Here is a 15,429-nt window from a genome sequence, read left to right as displayed (position 1 = left end):
CATAGTATATATATAATACATAATGTATATATAATATTCGTTATATTATATATATTTTATGTATACATATAATTATATATTTACCCATACGTGTATATATATAATCATATGTGCGTGCGTGTGTGTGTCTGTGTCTGTGTGTGTGTGTGTGTGTGTCTGCGCGCGCGCGCGTGTTTATATATATATATATATATATATAGAAAGATTCTATATATTCATACAAATCCGAAATTCTTTGTCTGAATAGCAAGTAGTAGTTTATGTCTTAATATGTGACGAGAACTGTACAATGGAAGTCGCGCGCGTGTGTTTATATATATATATATATATATATAGAAAGATTCTATATATTCATACAAATCCGAAATTCTTTGTCTGAATAGCAAGTAGTAGTTTATGTCTTAATATGTGACGAGAACTGTACAATGGAAGATATAGTCGGGAAATACATGTATTTGCAGTTGGTAGATGATCATCTGCAGGTCGTAATGTCACACTCGGCATTGGTTGAAAACCATCTTCGCTTGCTGGTAGTGCTGGAGACCCTGTCCAGAAGTATACCTAAAATATAGAGAAAAAAGATAAAAAGTAGATTGTTATAAAAGACAATTTTTTCTTGTTAACAAAACGAACATTTTAGTGGAATCTCTTACCAAGTCTTGTCTTTCTGAATGCGACATTTTTTCGACGATAGACCATAACCATCGCTTAAATTTAGCTAATCTATCGGCAGGTTCTCCTGATTCATCATTGAAGGAAGTATACGATATCAAAACGGAAACATTAATATCACCGACTCCATTTAAAAGAAGTCTCAAATCTTCGGATGTTAAACCATCGAGCGCTCCTTCCGGTAATACATCGAACACTCCCTCTCTCATGGCATGTAAAGCTTTCTCTTGTACCTTAATCATACGAACTTCTGCATATTTTCGTACATAATCGTAAACATTACTTGCTGTCACTTCTATATCTCGTCCATTTGGAATAAGTTCAATCGATCCACCACCTTCTTCAGGGCACAAATCAATACTAAAACAATTAAGAGTATTATATGTTATGTTCAAAACGAAATACAAGATTAGAGCTGTCTCTTTGAATACAAGAGACTGGAATATTTTTGTGATATATTTACCTGAACGTAAGATCAAGAGCAGAGAATAGACTGTTACTATCCTTAGTTTCAGAATCAATAACAAGTTGTCGTAGGCTTTCATAAATTACAGAATCAAAAAATGCAAGATCATGGAAACGAATAGGTCTTCCCAAAATGTACTTTATTACGTGACGATTTAAAAATATTGGGCACAACTCATTTTGTAAAAGACATAATCCTATAAGTCTGTTATAAATATTTTGTTATATTTCAACTAATAATTTATGATCATTATATTTTAATTAATTGCTATTTCTATATCATTACCAACCTGCCCACATTTCTAAATGCGTTCAGTCGTTCATAACTGGCTCTTCCTTGTCGTGGGGTGTAAAAACCTCTCTTTCCCGGAGAATAGAAGAGCGGAGCATTATCCTCGGTATCATCTAAAATGCTATTCTCGATTTTTTTCTTATTAGCCCCACAACGTGCGATCAAACTGAATACATCGAGATCCAAGAGTGCTTCCCTGGCCGATTCCTGACTATGACTACGAATTAATTCAAATGCTTCCTCTACTTTCTGCCGCAGAGCATCTTCTGAAGCTAGTAACATCAACAGCTGTGCAGGGGACAGCTCTAACAGCATACCAGTTATTTTAGCAGCTAATGCGGGTTGCAATGCATAAACCTGTACAAGGTAACAGTAGTGTGCTATTGTGAAAAATAAAGTAAAATTATTATTAATTACCTTTGGATATAGCCTGTCTCCGAGTTGTTGCTGATGTATGGTCAAGTGATCGTTATTTGGGTGACTAACAGGTAACGGATGGGAATTGGAGGAAGAACTACCGGCTCCAGAATTACTGCTTCCTTCAACAGAACTGGATGGATGAAATACACGAGCTTCAAAAGATAATGCTCTACGTGTCTCTCGACATTTTCCAGAAGATCGAGGATTCTGGAATAGGATAGAATTTGTAAACAGAGAGTAGAAAATATTTCTTTTCTTTTCCTTTTTTTGTAACAGTTATACTTACTTGTCGTCTTAAATCATGATCACGATCTCTACTTTTTAGCTTCCGAAGAACGTTATTATATTGTGTATATTTTGATCCGACTTGTGCTGCTTCCAGATTTGGTAGTTTTTCATTTGCAAGCAATGCCTGTAAAAAATATCATTTTATATTTTTCATATAAAAAGAAATTTTACTATAATATTACAAACCTCTGCAATTGCGGTATAAAAACCTCTAGCTACTCCAGTGCCTTCACCAGGTTCGTCCTTGAAAGTCACTTTAACGCGGTGCACTGCTAATGGTGGTGCGTTAACAGCACGCCTGTTATATAAATTGTAATGTGTATTTAATTCCTTCATTGTTTGCACTAATAGCTGTGTTCTGTCTCGCTCGACCTTAAAAAAAAAATTATTTATATTACATACAACATATTTTGTTCATTTAAACAATTTACAATATTGCAATTAATTACTTTTGACAAATTAATGTCTCTTTGTTGAGCATTCCGAAGCTTTTCCATATCTCGACGGAATTTTGCTTCTTTTACTTGGAAACCTCCTAATTCAGAAACAACCGAACCAGCTTCTAATCCAACATCCTCCATAAAAACTCGTCCAAATAGATCAAGGGACAAACTCCAACGACCCAATAAAATGTTATGTGATATATTAGTTCCAATAGATGAAACTGGATTTGTCTCAACCGTTTCATAGGCTATGGACGTCTCATTGTTCGAACCGGATGTATCCATCTCTTCTGTTATATTTTGCGTTGTTTCACTTGACATAGACATCAGTTCTGATGCACCAGCTTTGCTTGAATTCGATTCCTTTAAAACATATTCTTTTTTTGTGTATATTCAAGAATTTTTATAATTTCTAACATATTTTGGATAGTAACTTCATGAAATAAGATAAAGCAGAATAGATATAAAAAAAATCAGATTATATATATTTACCGAAACAACGGTTCCAGCTCTAACAATGACACTTCTATTTGTTTTACATATATCTTTATTTGTTTTAGTACTTCCTGCTGCTTGGTCAATTTGATTATTGGTAGAGACAATAATTGGTGCTCGATCGATTTGCTCTGCGACAAGTGTGTGATTGAACGATTTTGCCTTTTCCTACAATATGTAAAGTAAATCTACATGTTCCATTTTCCAACATAAGAAATTGATATAAAATAGCATAAAAGATTTAGTGAAAACAAAAATGCAACAATATCAAAATAAGCAAAATAAGAATAGGATAATTTATAACAGTAAAATGAAATTCTACTAATACATTAATAGCTAATGCTGTTTTTCATGCAAAATTTCAAGATAAAGAAAAAAGAGAATAAGGACAAAAACGAATACCGTAAGTAAATAAATTTAATCAGCTTACTATGTAAAAGACACATTACCGTATGCTTTGTAGACGTCGAATCTCCAATTGTTACAGAGCTACGTCTCGCATCTGACGATGCAAAGGTAGATCTTTGAATAACTTGGCTAAATGTTGGTGTAGGGGTATTTTGATTGTCAGCACCACGTGCAGATAAACTAAGTCTCGTAGGTAGTCCTTCTAACGGATTTTGATTCGGACCTGTACTTGATGTTGGTTGTCTTGGTATACCGAAAAGATCTTCCCGTTTGGAATGAGGTTGCAATAAATGTGGTTGATCAGCTAGTGGCAAAGCTTCGCTCAGGACAGTGTCAAAGGGATCAAGAGGTGGACAACCAAGACATAAGGTAGAGTCTGATCTTTGCAAAAAAGGATGCTTTCTTCCTTTTGGTGTACTGCTACTATTATTCCCTGATCCACAAATAGGTACTTGAAGTAAATCAGGGTAATCGACAGAATCTGTTTCCAGTGCAGTAGGAACAGGTGAACTATATTCTTCTCCCTCATCATTATCATTTTCGTCCTGCGATGTGAGGTATCATTATCATCTGTGTTAAATGCAAATCAATTGAAAAAAAAAATTTAATTCAATACAAACCTGATCATTCCAACTTGAATAGTTCGATGATTCTTTCTGGCTCTCTCCTCGTGATGATATTGGTTCCGATAGTGAACGCATATAATATACTAATGCATCAAAAACATAAGCTACATGTCTTAAAGCAGAAACATCTAATACCGGCAAACTGTCCCTGTGTTCGGCATTATGAGCACGCATTAAGGACAGACAATAGGACAAAAATTCACGCCTCGCTAAGTATATATCACCACCTAAAGATAACACTGATTAATCACTATTTTAATGTTAAAAATGTAATTGTACTATATTTGAACAATTTTTTAAAAGGAAAATATTGCACAAGAAAGACAAAAGGTGATACCTTCGCGTTCTCTACTGTTTCTTGAAGGTTCGCCAACGCCTGCAAAACCAACGGTGAGTCTTGTAGAAGCTTGTGGAGTGGAGATATTGGAGCTCGTAGCGATACCACTGCGTTGATTCCGACCTGTATTAGACTGTAATGTCAATGACAAAGCCGCTGTATTCAACAGTCCAGAAAAATTTCCTCCAGACAACGATGAAGCATTATTCAGTGGATGTTCTGGATGTGTGGGATCTGCACTACGGGTTAAAGATACTCCAAATCGTAATTGTGCTTCTGTAGCATCCATTACCGTGAGAAGCCAATCCCATGTTGGTTTTAAGTGCCCCTCGAGATACACCTAGAATTGTTTAAATTATAATATTGTTTCAAACTTATTAAATTTCAATTAATTTATATTATAAAAAGTCATACTTGTAGATTTAATGCATCTTGATAAGTAATTTCCATTAATCGCGGCAAAGTAGGTGCTAACGTTTTATAATCTTGCATCATAACTAAAAGATCAGCTATTTGTCGAATAACAATTCCAAATGCACGTGCCAAACAAGTAGTACTAGTACCCATAATTATGGGTTCTTGTGCAGCTGCAACAGCAGATGTTGCAGTAGTGCGTCTTAAAGCTGTAGATTCGATAAAAACCAGATTACTGCCACCTGCTACCCGTAATCCAGTTGTACGCATACTTGAATCGCGATTACGTATTGCCCATTGCATAGAAACAGGCGCTAGATTATTACGATGTAAATGGCCTGATGAACCACTGTAATAAGGTATCATTAATATAAAAATGACTTTTATAAATGTATTTGAAAAAAGGAAGAGAATTAATGCTATAATTAGAAGGGCATCGCTGCAAAACTTTTTTAATGTACGTGTGTTACACATATTTAATATATTTCATACATAAATACAACGTTAGTTGAAATTAGTTAAAAGGGAAAAAGTATCTTTACCTTCGTCGTTCTAATTGATCATCGCCAATCTGAAAATCTTCGTTATCCTGTTCGTCAGTTTCTCCTGCTTCACTTTCGTCGTCTTCTTGCTGGCTAGACTCCCCAGATTCATCTTCCGGAAACAATAAAATGGATCCCATTCCACCATCAGATCCTGCTGTAGCACCAGTTTGTACGCTACGCTGTGCAGATGCTGCATCTTGATTGCTATGATTGTCATCAGAATCCGATTCAGTTTCTGCTTCCGCCAAGAGATCAAGCTCTGTGTCGGATTCACCATCTCCTGCCTGTTCTTCACCTACCCCTCTGCCATTGCTATCAATCTCACCTAGTGGTTGACTGGTAACGGTTCCAGAAACCCCAGATTCTTCATGTTCACTAATGTCACCATCCACGTCCATAGGAACTTCTATTTATACATAAATATCATACATATAATCACATAATAGAAATTAAAAATATTTCCAAAAAAAAACATTACACAGAATAGCACAGAAAATTAATCCTGAAAATGGAGCAATCCCAGAACAAAAAGTTAAATATTATTACTCCTATACATCGTAGAATTCTCATAATTTTCTAAATAATTCTACAAATATCTGATATTCGAGTCGCATTGTTTTTATACTTTCCTCTATGTTAATTTACAAAACATACCTTCACCAGCTTCTGTTTCATCCATAGTAGAAACATCTCTGGCAATTGCTATATTATTGTTCCCTTGTTGTGTTTGCATAGTGACATCTAGAGTTTGAGAACTAACTCCACTATGAGGAATTAATGGTTCTATAGAAAACAATTCTTCTGAACCATTGATTACTTCGACTGCTGAGCTAGTTAATGTAAACGGTGCCGTTGGACGAGCAACACCTAATCTTACGGGTGCTATTAGTGAATCGGCCGTCTCACATAATTCTTCGACAGCTAATTTAATTAGCGCTTGAAAAACTTGACGACATCTCATCAAAGGCTGCGATGCTTGGCTGGTGCTAAATTAAAAAAAAAAAAAAATGTTAACATATACACAAATGGGAAACAATTGTGTATTTCCATAACACAACTTATTTCCAACCTTCTTCGTTTTGTTGTATTTGGTGCCATTTCTATTGTAAAAATCACAAATATTCGGGCTACAGATCGAACAAATCGACGCGCAACATTATTCGCTTCTTCCTGTCGTCCGGATATAGTATCATTTTGTAATTCTCGTATCAGAGTCGTAAGAAGAGTATCCAGCATCTGGAAACAATTGCACTGTATTAAATATTTCTATTAGTATATCAAAGGCACAAAATAAAACTAATATCTCTTTACCTCTGGGCCACACTTAAATAACAGTGAATGCGTAAATTTGTCAAGTAGAGCAGTGCCACTTTGACGACCCAATTGTCCTTGATCCCCGAATAACTGATCATTTCCATTTACAGAAACTCCTGACATGATCATGCACTGAACTGCTGGCCAATCATTCAATAATCTTTCCAAAGCTTTTCGATTAAAACGAGGAGGTTCTAAATCATGATCTGGCATATCTGGTACATAAGTATCTAATCCTGTTTATAATTCAAATACAATTAACTTTCATTTTTATTTCTTATACAATTAGGCTTACTGTATTCAAGTGAGAAAAGATTACCCTCAGTTGAAGGTCCTTTACGACTTGCAGATGTTGATCGTTGTCGTAGAGCAGAACGGTACTGTCGTTGTTCTATCAATTGTCTCCCTATGGTCTGAACTAAGAATAATAAAATACTTTCTCCTCTATAAAATTGGAAAAATGATTTGTTAACTTTGTTAATTTCTAATGCCATCAATTTTACCAATTTATCACAAATTTATTTACCGTGAGTTTATCTTTGTGACAAGATCAGTGTTCACTACAAGACGACAAAGAAGTTCGTAACGAGCACCTTGATGACCTGCAATGAGCGCGCGACATTTACACTTCTCCCAACAATCACAATAAGCTGTGGGAGAAGTTATTTTTATTCTACAATCATGTCCTCTATGGCAAACGCGAGCACATTCAGTGCAACAGCATAAAGATTCGATCAAACCACAAGTTTTGCATTCAAAAATATCTTGATTGATGTGTTGAGTTCCAGTCCACGTAAAACTACAAGTATCATTACAGCAAGTGACAAATAATGGTGATAAATCTGGATTAGCATCTGCAGGAAGTATCATAGTCGAACATTCTTTCTGATCTCGTCCAACTCTTTGAATAATATCTAGTAAAATAAGAGCTGCGTGATATGCCCGAACTGATACAGCAAGCATTAATGGTGTCTGACCCTGAATATCCCTATTAATACAAATATGTAAGTATTTGCGAATCACAAAAATATTCTGTTTATTAATAGTTGACATACTTTGCTGTGAGTAGCTCCTTTAAGTGAGGCGCTAACACGCTACTTTCACACATATACTTTAATATAAGTAATGCATTATTCCTTCTTTCAACAGAGTCTATGATGTAAGTATTATTCGATGTTGCACCAATACCTGAAAGCACGGAAATATTTAGTTAATAATATGGAACATATATTTTGAAATAAAAATAATAAAAAGAAGAAAACAATATAACAAAATGGCTTTTAATATGCGTTTACCTGATTTGTTCATCATGGATATACTAGCAGCACCAATACTAAGTAAACTATCTTCTTCACCCGATGTGTTATCAAATGCTTCAGGTGGCCAACTTAAAGTTGGAATTGGTTCTTCAATAGGTGCAGATGGTCCATCAACAGTATTTGAAACTAATTCACGTTCAATACCTTCCAAATAAAATAATAAATAAGAACAAATAATTAGTAACTTCCTATTTATTATATAAAAAGACAAATGTAGTACCTTGATCATTTTCTTTATTTGAAGTTGGTAAGCACATGCTTATACAAGCATGCAAAATATTACGATTACCATCACAACGTTCCATCAATATTGATTGAATCTGTGCTCCATTGTTTTCTAAAAAAAAAAAAATGCACCATATCGTAGTTTATCCTTCTCTAATCAGATATTTATAACACAAAAATAATAATTATACATACTGTGATCTTGTTCCAAATTACAAAATATTTGCTTAATACTCTCATAGTCGCATCTTAATATACGCGGCATTAACAAAAGATTATCAAATGCTAGTGCAATAACTGCAACTTGATTTTTCATATTGGTTGAATTTGAACAAGTTGGTATGGGAATGGTTGAAGCACCAATGCATAGAACGGGAACTAAATCTAACCAATTTGGATCACGGATAGCATCAGCACAATCTTTTGCCAATGGATAAATTGTATTATTCCCATCTCTAAGTATCATAGAACACTCGATATTCTGTAACATAAAGTTGTGTACTACACACCATTTTGTACTATTTTAACATGTTGACGCCGGCGCCCGAATTCACGGTCTGTTCTGGCGCAGCACCAGATTATACCCACACGGTAATACCCACTAGGTGATTCTTATAGATCTCGACGAGCTAAAAACGAATCTGAAATCAGTTTTTGTCTATCATCCTAAGTTTTTGAGAAAATCGATTTTGAAGAAGATCGCAATTTTTCAACTTTGACTTTAATTTATAACAAAACTACAAAAGCTATACGGTTCCTGTTGGATTCAATGAATTCTGTGCACTTCAACTAATACATTCATATACAATAGTTTGGTAATATCAATTTGCATATACCTGTAAATGTTAAGTAAAGCTGACGGGACCAGTTTTGGCTCTAATTTTGGAGTACTCTTTTCAATTTTTCTCAAAAAGTGGAAGTCTGACGCGAATTCTGACCATCGCACGCAATTTTGTGAACATTTTTCTATAAGAAACGTTCATATCGCGAATCAAAAAATTTTTCAACTTCGTACAGGAAAAAAAAAAATAGTCATGCATGTTCGTCGGAGAACGAAGAAATATGCACGACGAAAATAGTGTTAGGATAGTGTTAGGACGTAGTGTAAGCTTTAGTCGTAAATTATGTTGAGTGTGAGCGGCAATTTCGTCGAACCCCCGACTGACATGTTTTAAAAAATTGCATAAAAAAATTAGATAATTATGTTAAGTTTATAGTATTGAATTTGTATGTTTTTACTATTGAATGTTTGTTTATAATGTTGAGGTAAAATAATATAAACCTATTTTGTGAAATACAAGTATGATCCACCGTGATGCACGCCGCCTCATGGAACAGACAGGTGTGACCCACCGGTGATGCACGCCGCCTTACGGAACAGACACGTGTGACCCACCGGTGATGCACGCCGGCGTCAACGTGTTAAGTAAAATAATATATTTTTATTAATTAAAACTATGAATACATACTTCTCCTGAGCTTGTCAAGCTAATATTTTGAGGCTGTAGACCCAGAAATGATGACACATCTGATGGAATATAACAATCTTGTACATATCTCCCGGTACTTAAATTATAAACAACATAACTTAATTTGTTCCCACTTTTTACTATTGCATGAATTCCTGTAATTAATCAATCATTGAAGTGCATTACTAATAATTATAGTTCAGAACTTCATAGTTCAACTTCAACAATTACTAATAAAAATAGAAGTCTCATAAACAACATTAATTCTTTTAAATTTTACCTTGTCCATCAGTGGCAATGCTCAAAATACTATCATTTGACCCTTCGACAATATTCACCCGTCTAGGAGTTCGTTGAAAACAATCTGGAGCTCTTGGATTCATAGATGATTTTATTACCTAGGTATACAACCGTATAATTACTTTTATTACAATTTACTTGAATAAAATTATATTTCAACATTTAACTTACCTGTATCTCATCTTTACGTAATAATCTGCAGTCAGCTAATAATTTAATCAACTCTTCAGTTGTTAAATCTTTAAAATCTGATGTACTAAAATCTTTTTCTTTAATTTCTTTTTCTTTTGAATCTTTTGAGAAGAATTTTACAGCAACATAACAACCATCAACTTTTATAACCTTACCTGCAAATATAAAAAAAATCATAAATTATAGTATCAGTATCAATATTATTTTGTGAGTTATTCAATGTGTATGACATACCAATGGGAACTGTTTTTACATCTTCAACAAAAACAACATCTTTTAACTGCCATTCTTCTTCATCTTTTCGTTCTGATTCTCCCTCATTTCGTGGTGCAACACGCTTTTGCCTCTCTACAAAATTAATATATGTATATATATTATATATTTCATATACATATATATAATTTTTATATTAGAATTAGTATACATAAATTTAATAAGAAGAAAATATATAAATATGTATAAATAAACGATATTACTATGACTTGTGGTTATACTGCCAGTGTCGCTACATGTACTCGAAGCTGGCGAGGGTGGCGGAGGCATATCAAGTCGATCAGCAGTTTCTTTGTGATTTGTCTTATTAATGTTACCCGTTCCGCTATTTCCATTTGATTCCCTTTTTTCAGCATTGACATTGGGCAAATGAGTTCCAGCTGGTAATATTTTAAATCTGTAATTACTATCTAAATTCCAAGCTGCTCCTAATAATTGTCCTACTTTTGGAACTCCATTAGCAATTGTAAATCCTTAAAAATATATAAATTTAGTATACTATAACTAGTTTTAAAGAAATGATAAGTAAAATATAATATTTAACAAGTTACCTATTGCGCCAGGATGATATATAGGACTATTTTTCATACAAACATGTGCACCATAACTAATATCATTTGATGATACTGTAGAGGATCTGTGTTTACGTGATTTAGCCTTATATTTTTCCCATAATTTTTTACGTTGTGCAAAAGGTAATACTCCCCTTTAAAACGAGATGCGGCTATTAATATTAACTCTATATTTTCTTTTTTTTAATGGCCATTAATATTTTAACTCACCACCAGTACAATGCACCACTTTCAAGTTTAGCAACAGTATATAAAGCACAGGTATGTAGAGATACTATCTTATCTAAAGTAAATTCTGTGAAAGTTTGAGCTGGATGTTCAAGACGAGAAGCAACATGCCCTAGTAGTTCATCAAGCCAAGTTGCTACTTTTCCAGATTCAGTACTAATGGAACATCGAATAGCTGTTGCAGATATGTTAACTATCTTTTCTGTTGTTACTGCCAACCATGGAGCTTTTGGATGATGTATATTTGGATTCTATAAAAAGAATTATTTTTATTTATTAGACCATTTACATGAAATCTTAAAGCACAATCCATTTTAGTAATAATCACCTCTGGATGTTTGTATGGTTCAGATTCTGACCATTTCCATTGATATAACTGTCCTCCAGCAGAAACAGCTATTAGTTCACTATAAAGCGATTCTTCCGATATCCATAATGGACTTTGAGAAGCTAACTCTTTCTTTTTATTATCTAATGAATTTTTCAAATGAACAATTAAGATATTAGGTACTACAGCTCAAAAAAATTGAAAAATAAATTTTATTAAAGTCTTAATTTTACCAGAATCTTTGTCCCAGGAATCTTTAAGTGCTGATTCCAACCAACGTCTTGGACCACAATACTGACGATCTCTCCATTTACTAAAATTGTCTCGATCTCTGTCTCGTTCAGAAGTACGTTCACCTTCTCTGTCATTACCTATTCTGCGCGAAGAACTACCCCGACTAGGAAAATACAAAAATTAAAAATATATCTTCTCCTATGAATGGTCTAAAAAATAATTAGGAAATAATTACTTTCTCATTCCTGTATATCCAAACATATCTTCTGGAAACATAGAATCTGTATCAATTATAACAGAATGTTCATTGTTAAATCCACCATCTAATAATGAAATGAGATCTTCTGGAACATAGGTATCCGCTGCATCTTCAGCATCATCTCCTTCTTCATCATCTCGTGACAGTAAATTATTTACTGCTAAGTTTACATCTAAATTTGTACGCTGTAAAATATATTTCGGTATTAAATCCGCTTTTAATCATAACAATACAAGCAAAACACTAATTATTTAAACTGGTTGAACCTGTAATTCTCTAATAATAAGATTGCGACTTTTCCCTTGCAATACCACTTGAGCCTGTGTAATAAGATCTTCTGGTACAAATGGAGCAGGTACAGATGCAATAGGACGTGAACTGTTACCGCTTCCACCACTTGTAATTACACCTAGACCTATCCTGCCTCCACTGCTGCTTCCTCCGCTACCTCCACCTCCACGAATTGCAGAACTGCCACGCCCAATTCTTGCACGTGACCTAGACATTCCTGTTCTGCTTCCACTTCCACTGCTTGTACCACCATTTGGTGCTGAACTAGCATTGCCAACATGGTTTTTACTTGTGCTACAATAATAGAAAAATAGGTAATTTTACCCATCATAATTACAATAATACATAATAGGATGTTATTTATAGAAAATTTAATAATACTTCATAACTTACTTTCTATTTGGTTCATTTTTACTTAAATCCAATCTATCAGACAATACTGTAAATGCAACTCTACAAATTTTATGGTCTTCTGTAAGGAGGGCAATATGTGTTGGACCAACCACAATATGCTTTACTGCAACCTTCAACCCACTAAATGCTGGTAATGTCACAAATCCATATCTGTTGATTTTTTCTGCCACTTCCTTCAATCTAAACAAGTTTGGAATAAGAAAAAAGAAGGTTGTTAAATTAATCATTCAATTATTGTGTATGTTATAGTTTAAATCGTACTTCTTTAAATCCTTTAAATTTATTAGATGAAATTGTAATAGTATGATTTTTATTCTTTATTTCAAATTTTTCTGTTACATATAAATAAAATAAAATCAAAGAAATACGAACATAATATATAATATATAATATATAATACATATAAATAAATATCATATCTCAAGGTGAACATAAAAAAAAATGTTATTTTATTTTTAATATTACATAATAATGAAATCTGTAAAAATTTCTTAGTAAATATAAGAAGATATCATCGGCATTTAAATATAATGTAAACATAATAAATAGATACTATGATAACATGTATTAACTTGACTTTTACTATTTAGTTGCCATAAAATATAATACTTGCTATAGTGTTTTGATATTAATAAAAGAATATTTAAGTACTATAGATTATAACTTTCTTAAAACATTATGTAAACAGGAAGCTTATATAAACTGAAATACATGAAAGGTTGTTAAAATAACAAGTATATAACATCAGACAAATTACATTATGTCCATAAAAACAGAACAACTTACTAATGACTAAAACGAGAAAGCACCATTATTATTGTATTAAATTACAAATAATTATAATTGAATAAATTGCATTTCATTTTTGTAACCTAAAAATATCTTAAATGATAGAAACAAATGGAAAAAATTTATTAACATTTATATTCTGTTACGTGTGTGTATGCGCGTGCGTCTGTGTATACACGCGCATACACGCACGCGCGCGTTCATACACACATACATAGTATACATGCATGCATACAGCATCACATACATATGATACAAGCTCGTGCACGCACGCGCGCGCGCGCGCGTGTGTATGTGTGTGCGCGCGCGCGCGTGTGTGCATGCGTGTGTGTAGACGTAATTTTTCACTGGAGCAATAAAGATGATTTCTAAACTGATATATTTGACGTTTTACCCTGTTATAGTAGTTAGATATATATGTATTATTTAACAGAAACGTAATGATGTGACAACAAACTTTTATCTTTCAGATGATGCATGTAATACTATTGAATTATTCGGCAACGGGCGAGGACTATCGTCTTAAAATTCAGAATCGAAAAAAAAAGCATAGAGAATATATGCTAATTAATAGGAGCAAGTATATTCAAGAACGAACAATGAATGGATCATTTCAATACGGAGAGCAGATAGATATACCAAAAGGATACATTAATGGGAAACCGATAACAGATACGTTTTCTTACCTATCATTTAGCTGATCATCTGTTCCAGGTAACGGATGTGCAACAAAATGTATCGACGTCATTTTATTAATGTGTGAACGTATCTAAGACCAGGATGTCGTTTTAATAATTCTGTACACACAATTTCACCACACCATCGAAACGATATTCAGCCATGTTTCTGAAGAAACAACGAGTTACGTGTTCTTGAAAGCAAGCGAACTGTACTATGCCTACGTATTCGTAAAAGCATTAAAAATTCTCATTTACACAGATTCAATATAATGCGTGAGCAATTGATAGTTACGTTTAAATCGAAATATCCATAGAATGTGCACTCGTCTTTATCAAGTTGCAACTGATCATCCAGATGCTTCTATCACGTTACTGTATTGGTGTTACAAAAGGCAAATCATGGCGACTCTTCACTAATGGCGGACTGAGCTATTACGATCGTTATTTATATTTTTAATAATATCAAATCGGAAAATCTTTGAACATACTTTTCTTTCACCCTTAATTAATATAATAGAGAATACCTTTTTGCCTTGCAGATTGTTATTATTTAGTTATATCTTTGCGTGTACTAACAATATTTCTATCACACCACTTTTTCTGTAAGGTTCAGTTACATACAATGTCTAACACAAGTTGTGTAATTACATTTTAATAAATACATTATGTTGTATATTTATAATAAAATTACGCATGTTTTACAATGACTTTAGACAAATTTTTATAATAATATATAAAAGTGAAAAGAAGGAATATTGACATGTAATCAAATTTTACCTTCCTATGAAAACGAGTATAAGATCAGCCAATCAGAAAAAAGTTTCACTACAATTCATTCATAGTTAAAAAGAAATTAATAATTCCATGAATTTTATAAAGAAAAATTGTTAATATTCCTAAAAAATTTAATTAAAATTTTTAAAATATATCAAACTTAGTTATGAATTAAAACGTCATTTGGAACAATTTCAATTGAATCTTTTAGAATTTTTCAAATATTTTCCAATTATTTACAAAATATTGAAAGAAGGCCAAATAGGAACAATTCTGATCGAAAACATTTTTTTATCTTTACATATTGAATTTATTTTTATAATATACTGTCATCTATTATCAGAAATTTATTGTAATTAAAAA

At 33.1% G+C, this 15,429-nt stretch overlaps 1 protein-coding gene across 1 annotated transcript; it reads right to left on the bottom strand.

Moving 5' to 3' along the window:
• Positions 1 to 136: 136 nt before the first annotated feature.
• Positions 137 to 14,897, bottom strand: hyd (E3 ubiquitin-protein ligase hyd). Its single transcript, XM_017905408.1, has 38 exons — positions 14,585 to 14,897; positions 14,299 to 14,510; positions 12,803 to 13,003; positions 12,385 to 12,703; positions 12,095 to 12,303; positions 11,859 to 12,022; positions 11,626 to 11,768; positions 11,280 to 11,548; positions 11,049 to 11,203; positions 10,701 to 10,970; positions 10,459 to 10,572; positions 10,204 to 10,379; positions 10,013 to 10,130; positions 9,733 to 9,887; positions 8,459 to 8,744; positions 8,259 to 8,375; positions 8,015 to 8,182; positions 7,775 to 7,907; positions 7,246 to 7,707; positions 7,039 to 7,163; positions 6,717 to 6,955; positions 6,475 to 6,641; positions 6,060 to 6,391; positions 5,403 to 5,811; positions 4,861 to 5,209; positions 4,447 to 4,786; positions 4,104 to 4,336; positions 3,525 to 4,028; positions 3,073 to 3,243; positions 2,587 to 2,943; positions 2,324 to 2,509; positions 2,136 to 2,261; positions 1,847 to 2,056; positions 1,428 to 1,786; positions 1,136 to 1,342; positions 654 to 1,032; positions 341 to 561; positions 137 to 204 (listed from the first exon to the last, which is right to left on the bottom strand). The coding sequence occupies exons 2-37, from the start codon at positions 14,358 to 14,360 to the stop codon at positions 352 to 354; spliced, it is 8,424 nt and encodes a 2,807-aa protein (XP_017760897.1). The 5' UTR covers positions 14,361 to 14,510; positions 14,585 to 14,897; the 3' UTR covers positions 137 to 204; positions 341 to 351.
• Positions 14,898 to 15,429: the final 532 nt, after the last annotated feature.

This window comes from Eufriesea mexicana, unplaced genomic scaffold (assembly GCF_001483705.2).
Source record: "Eufriesea mexicana isolate 0111107269 unplaced genomic scaffold, ASM148370v2 scaffold3780, whole genome shotgun sequence".
Lineage (NCBI taxonomy): Eukaryota > Metazoa > Arthropoda > Insecta > Hymenoptera > Apidae > Eufriesea > Eufriesea mexicana.
This window is presented reverse-complemented; position numbering and strand designations above follow the sequence as displayed.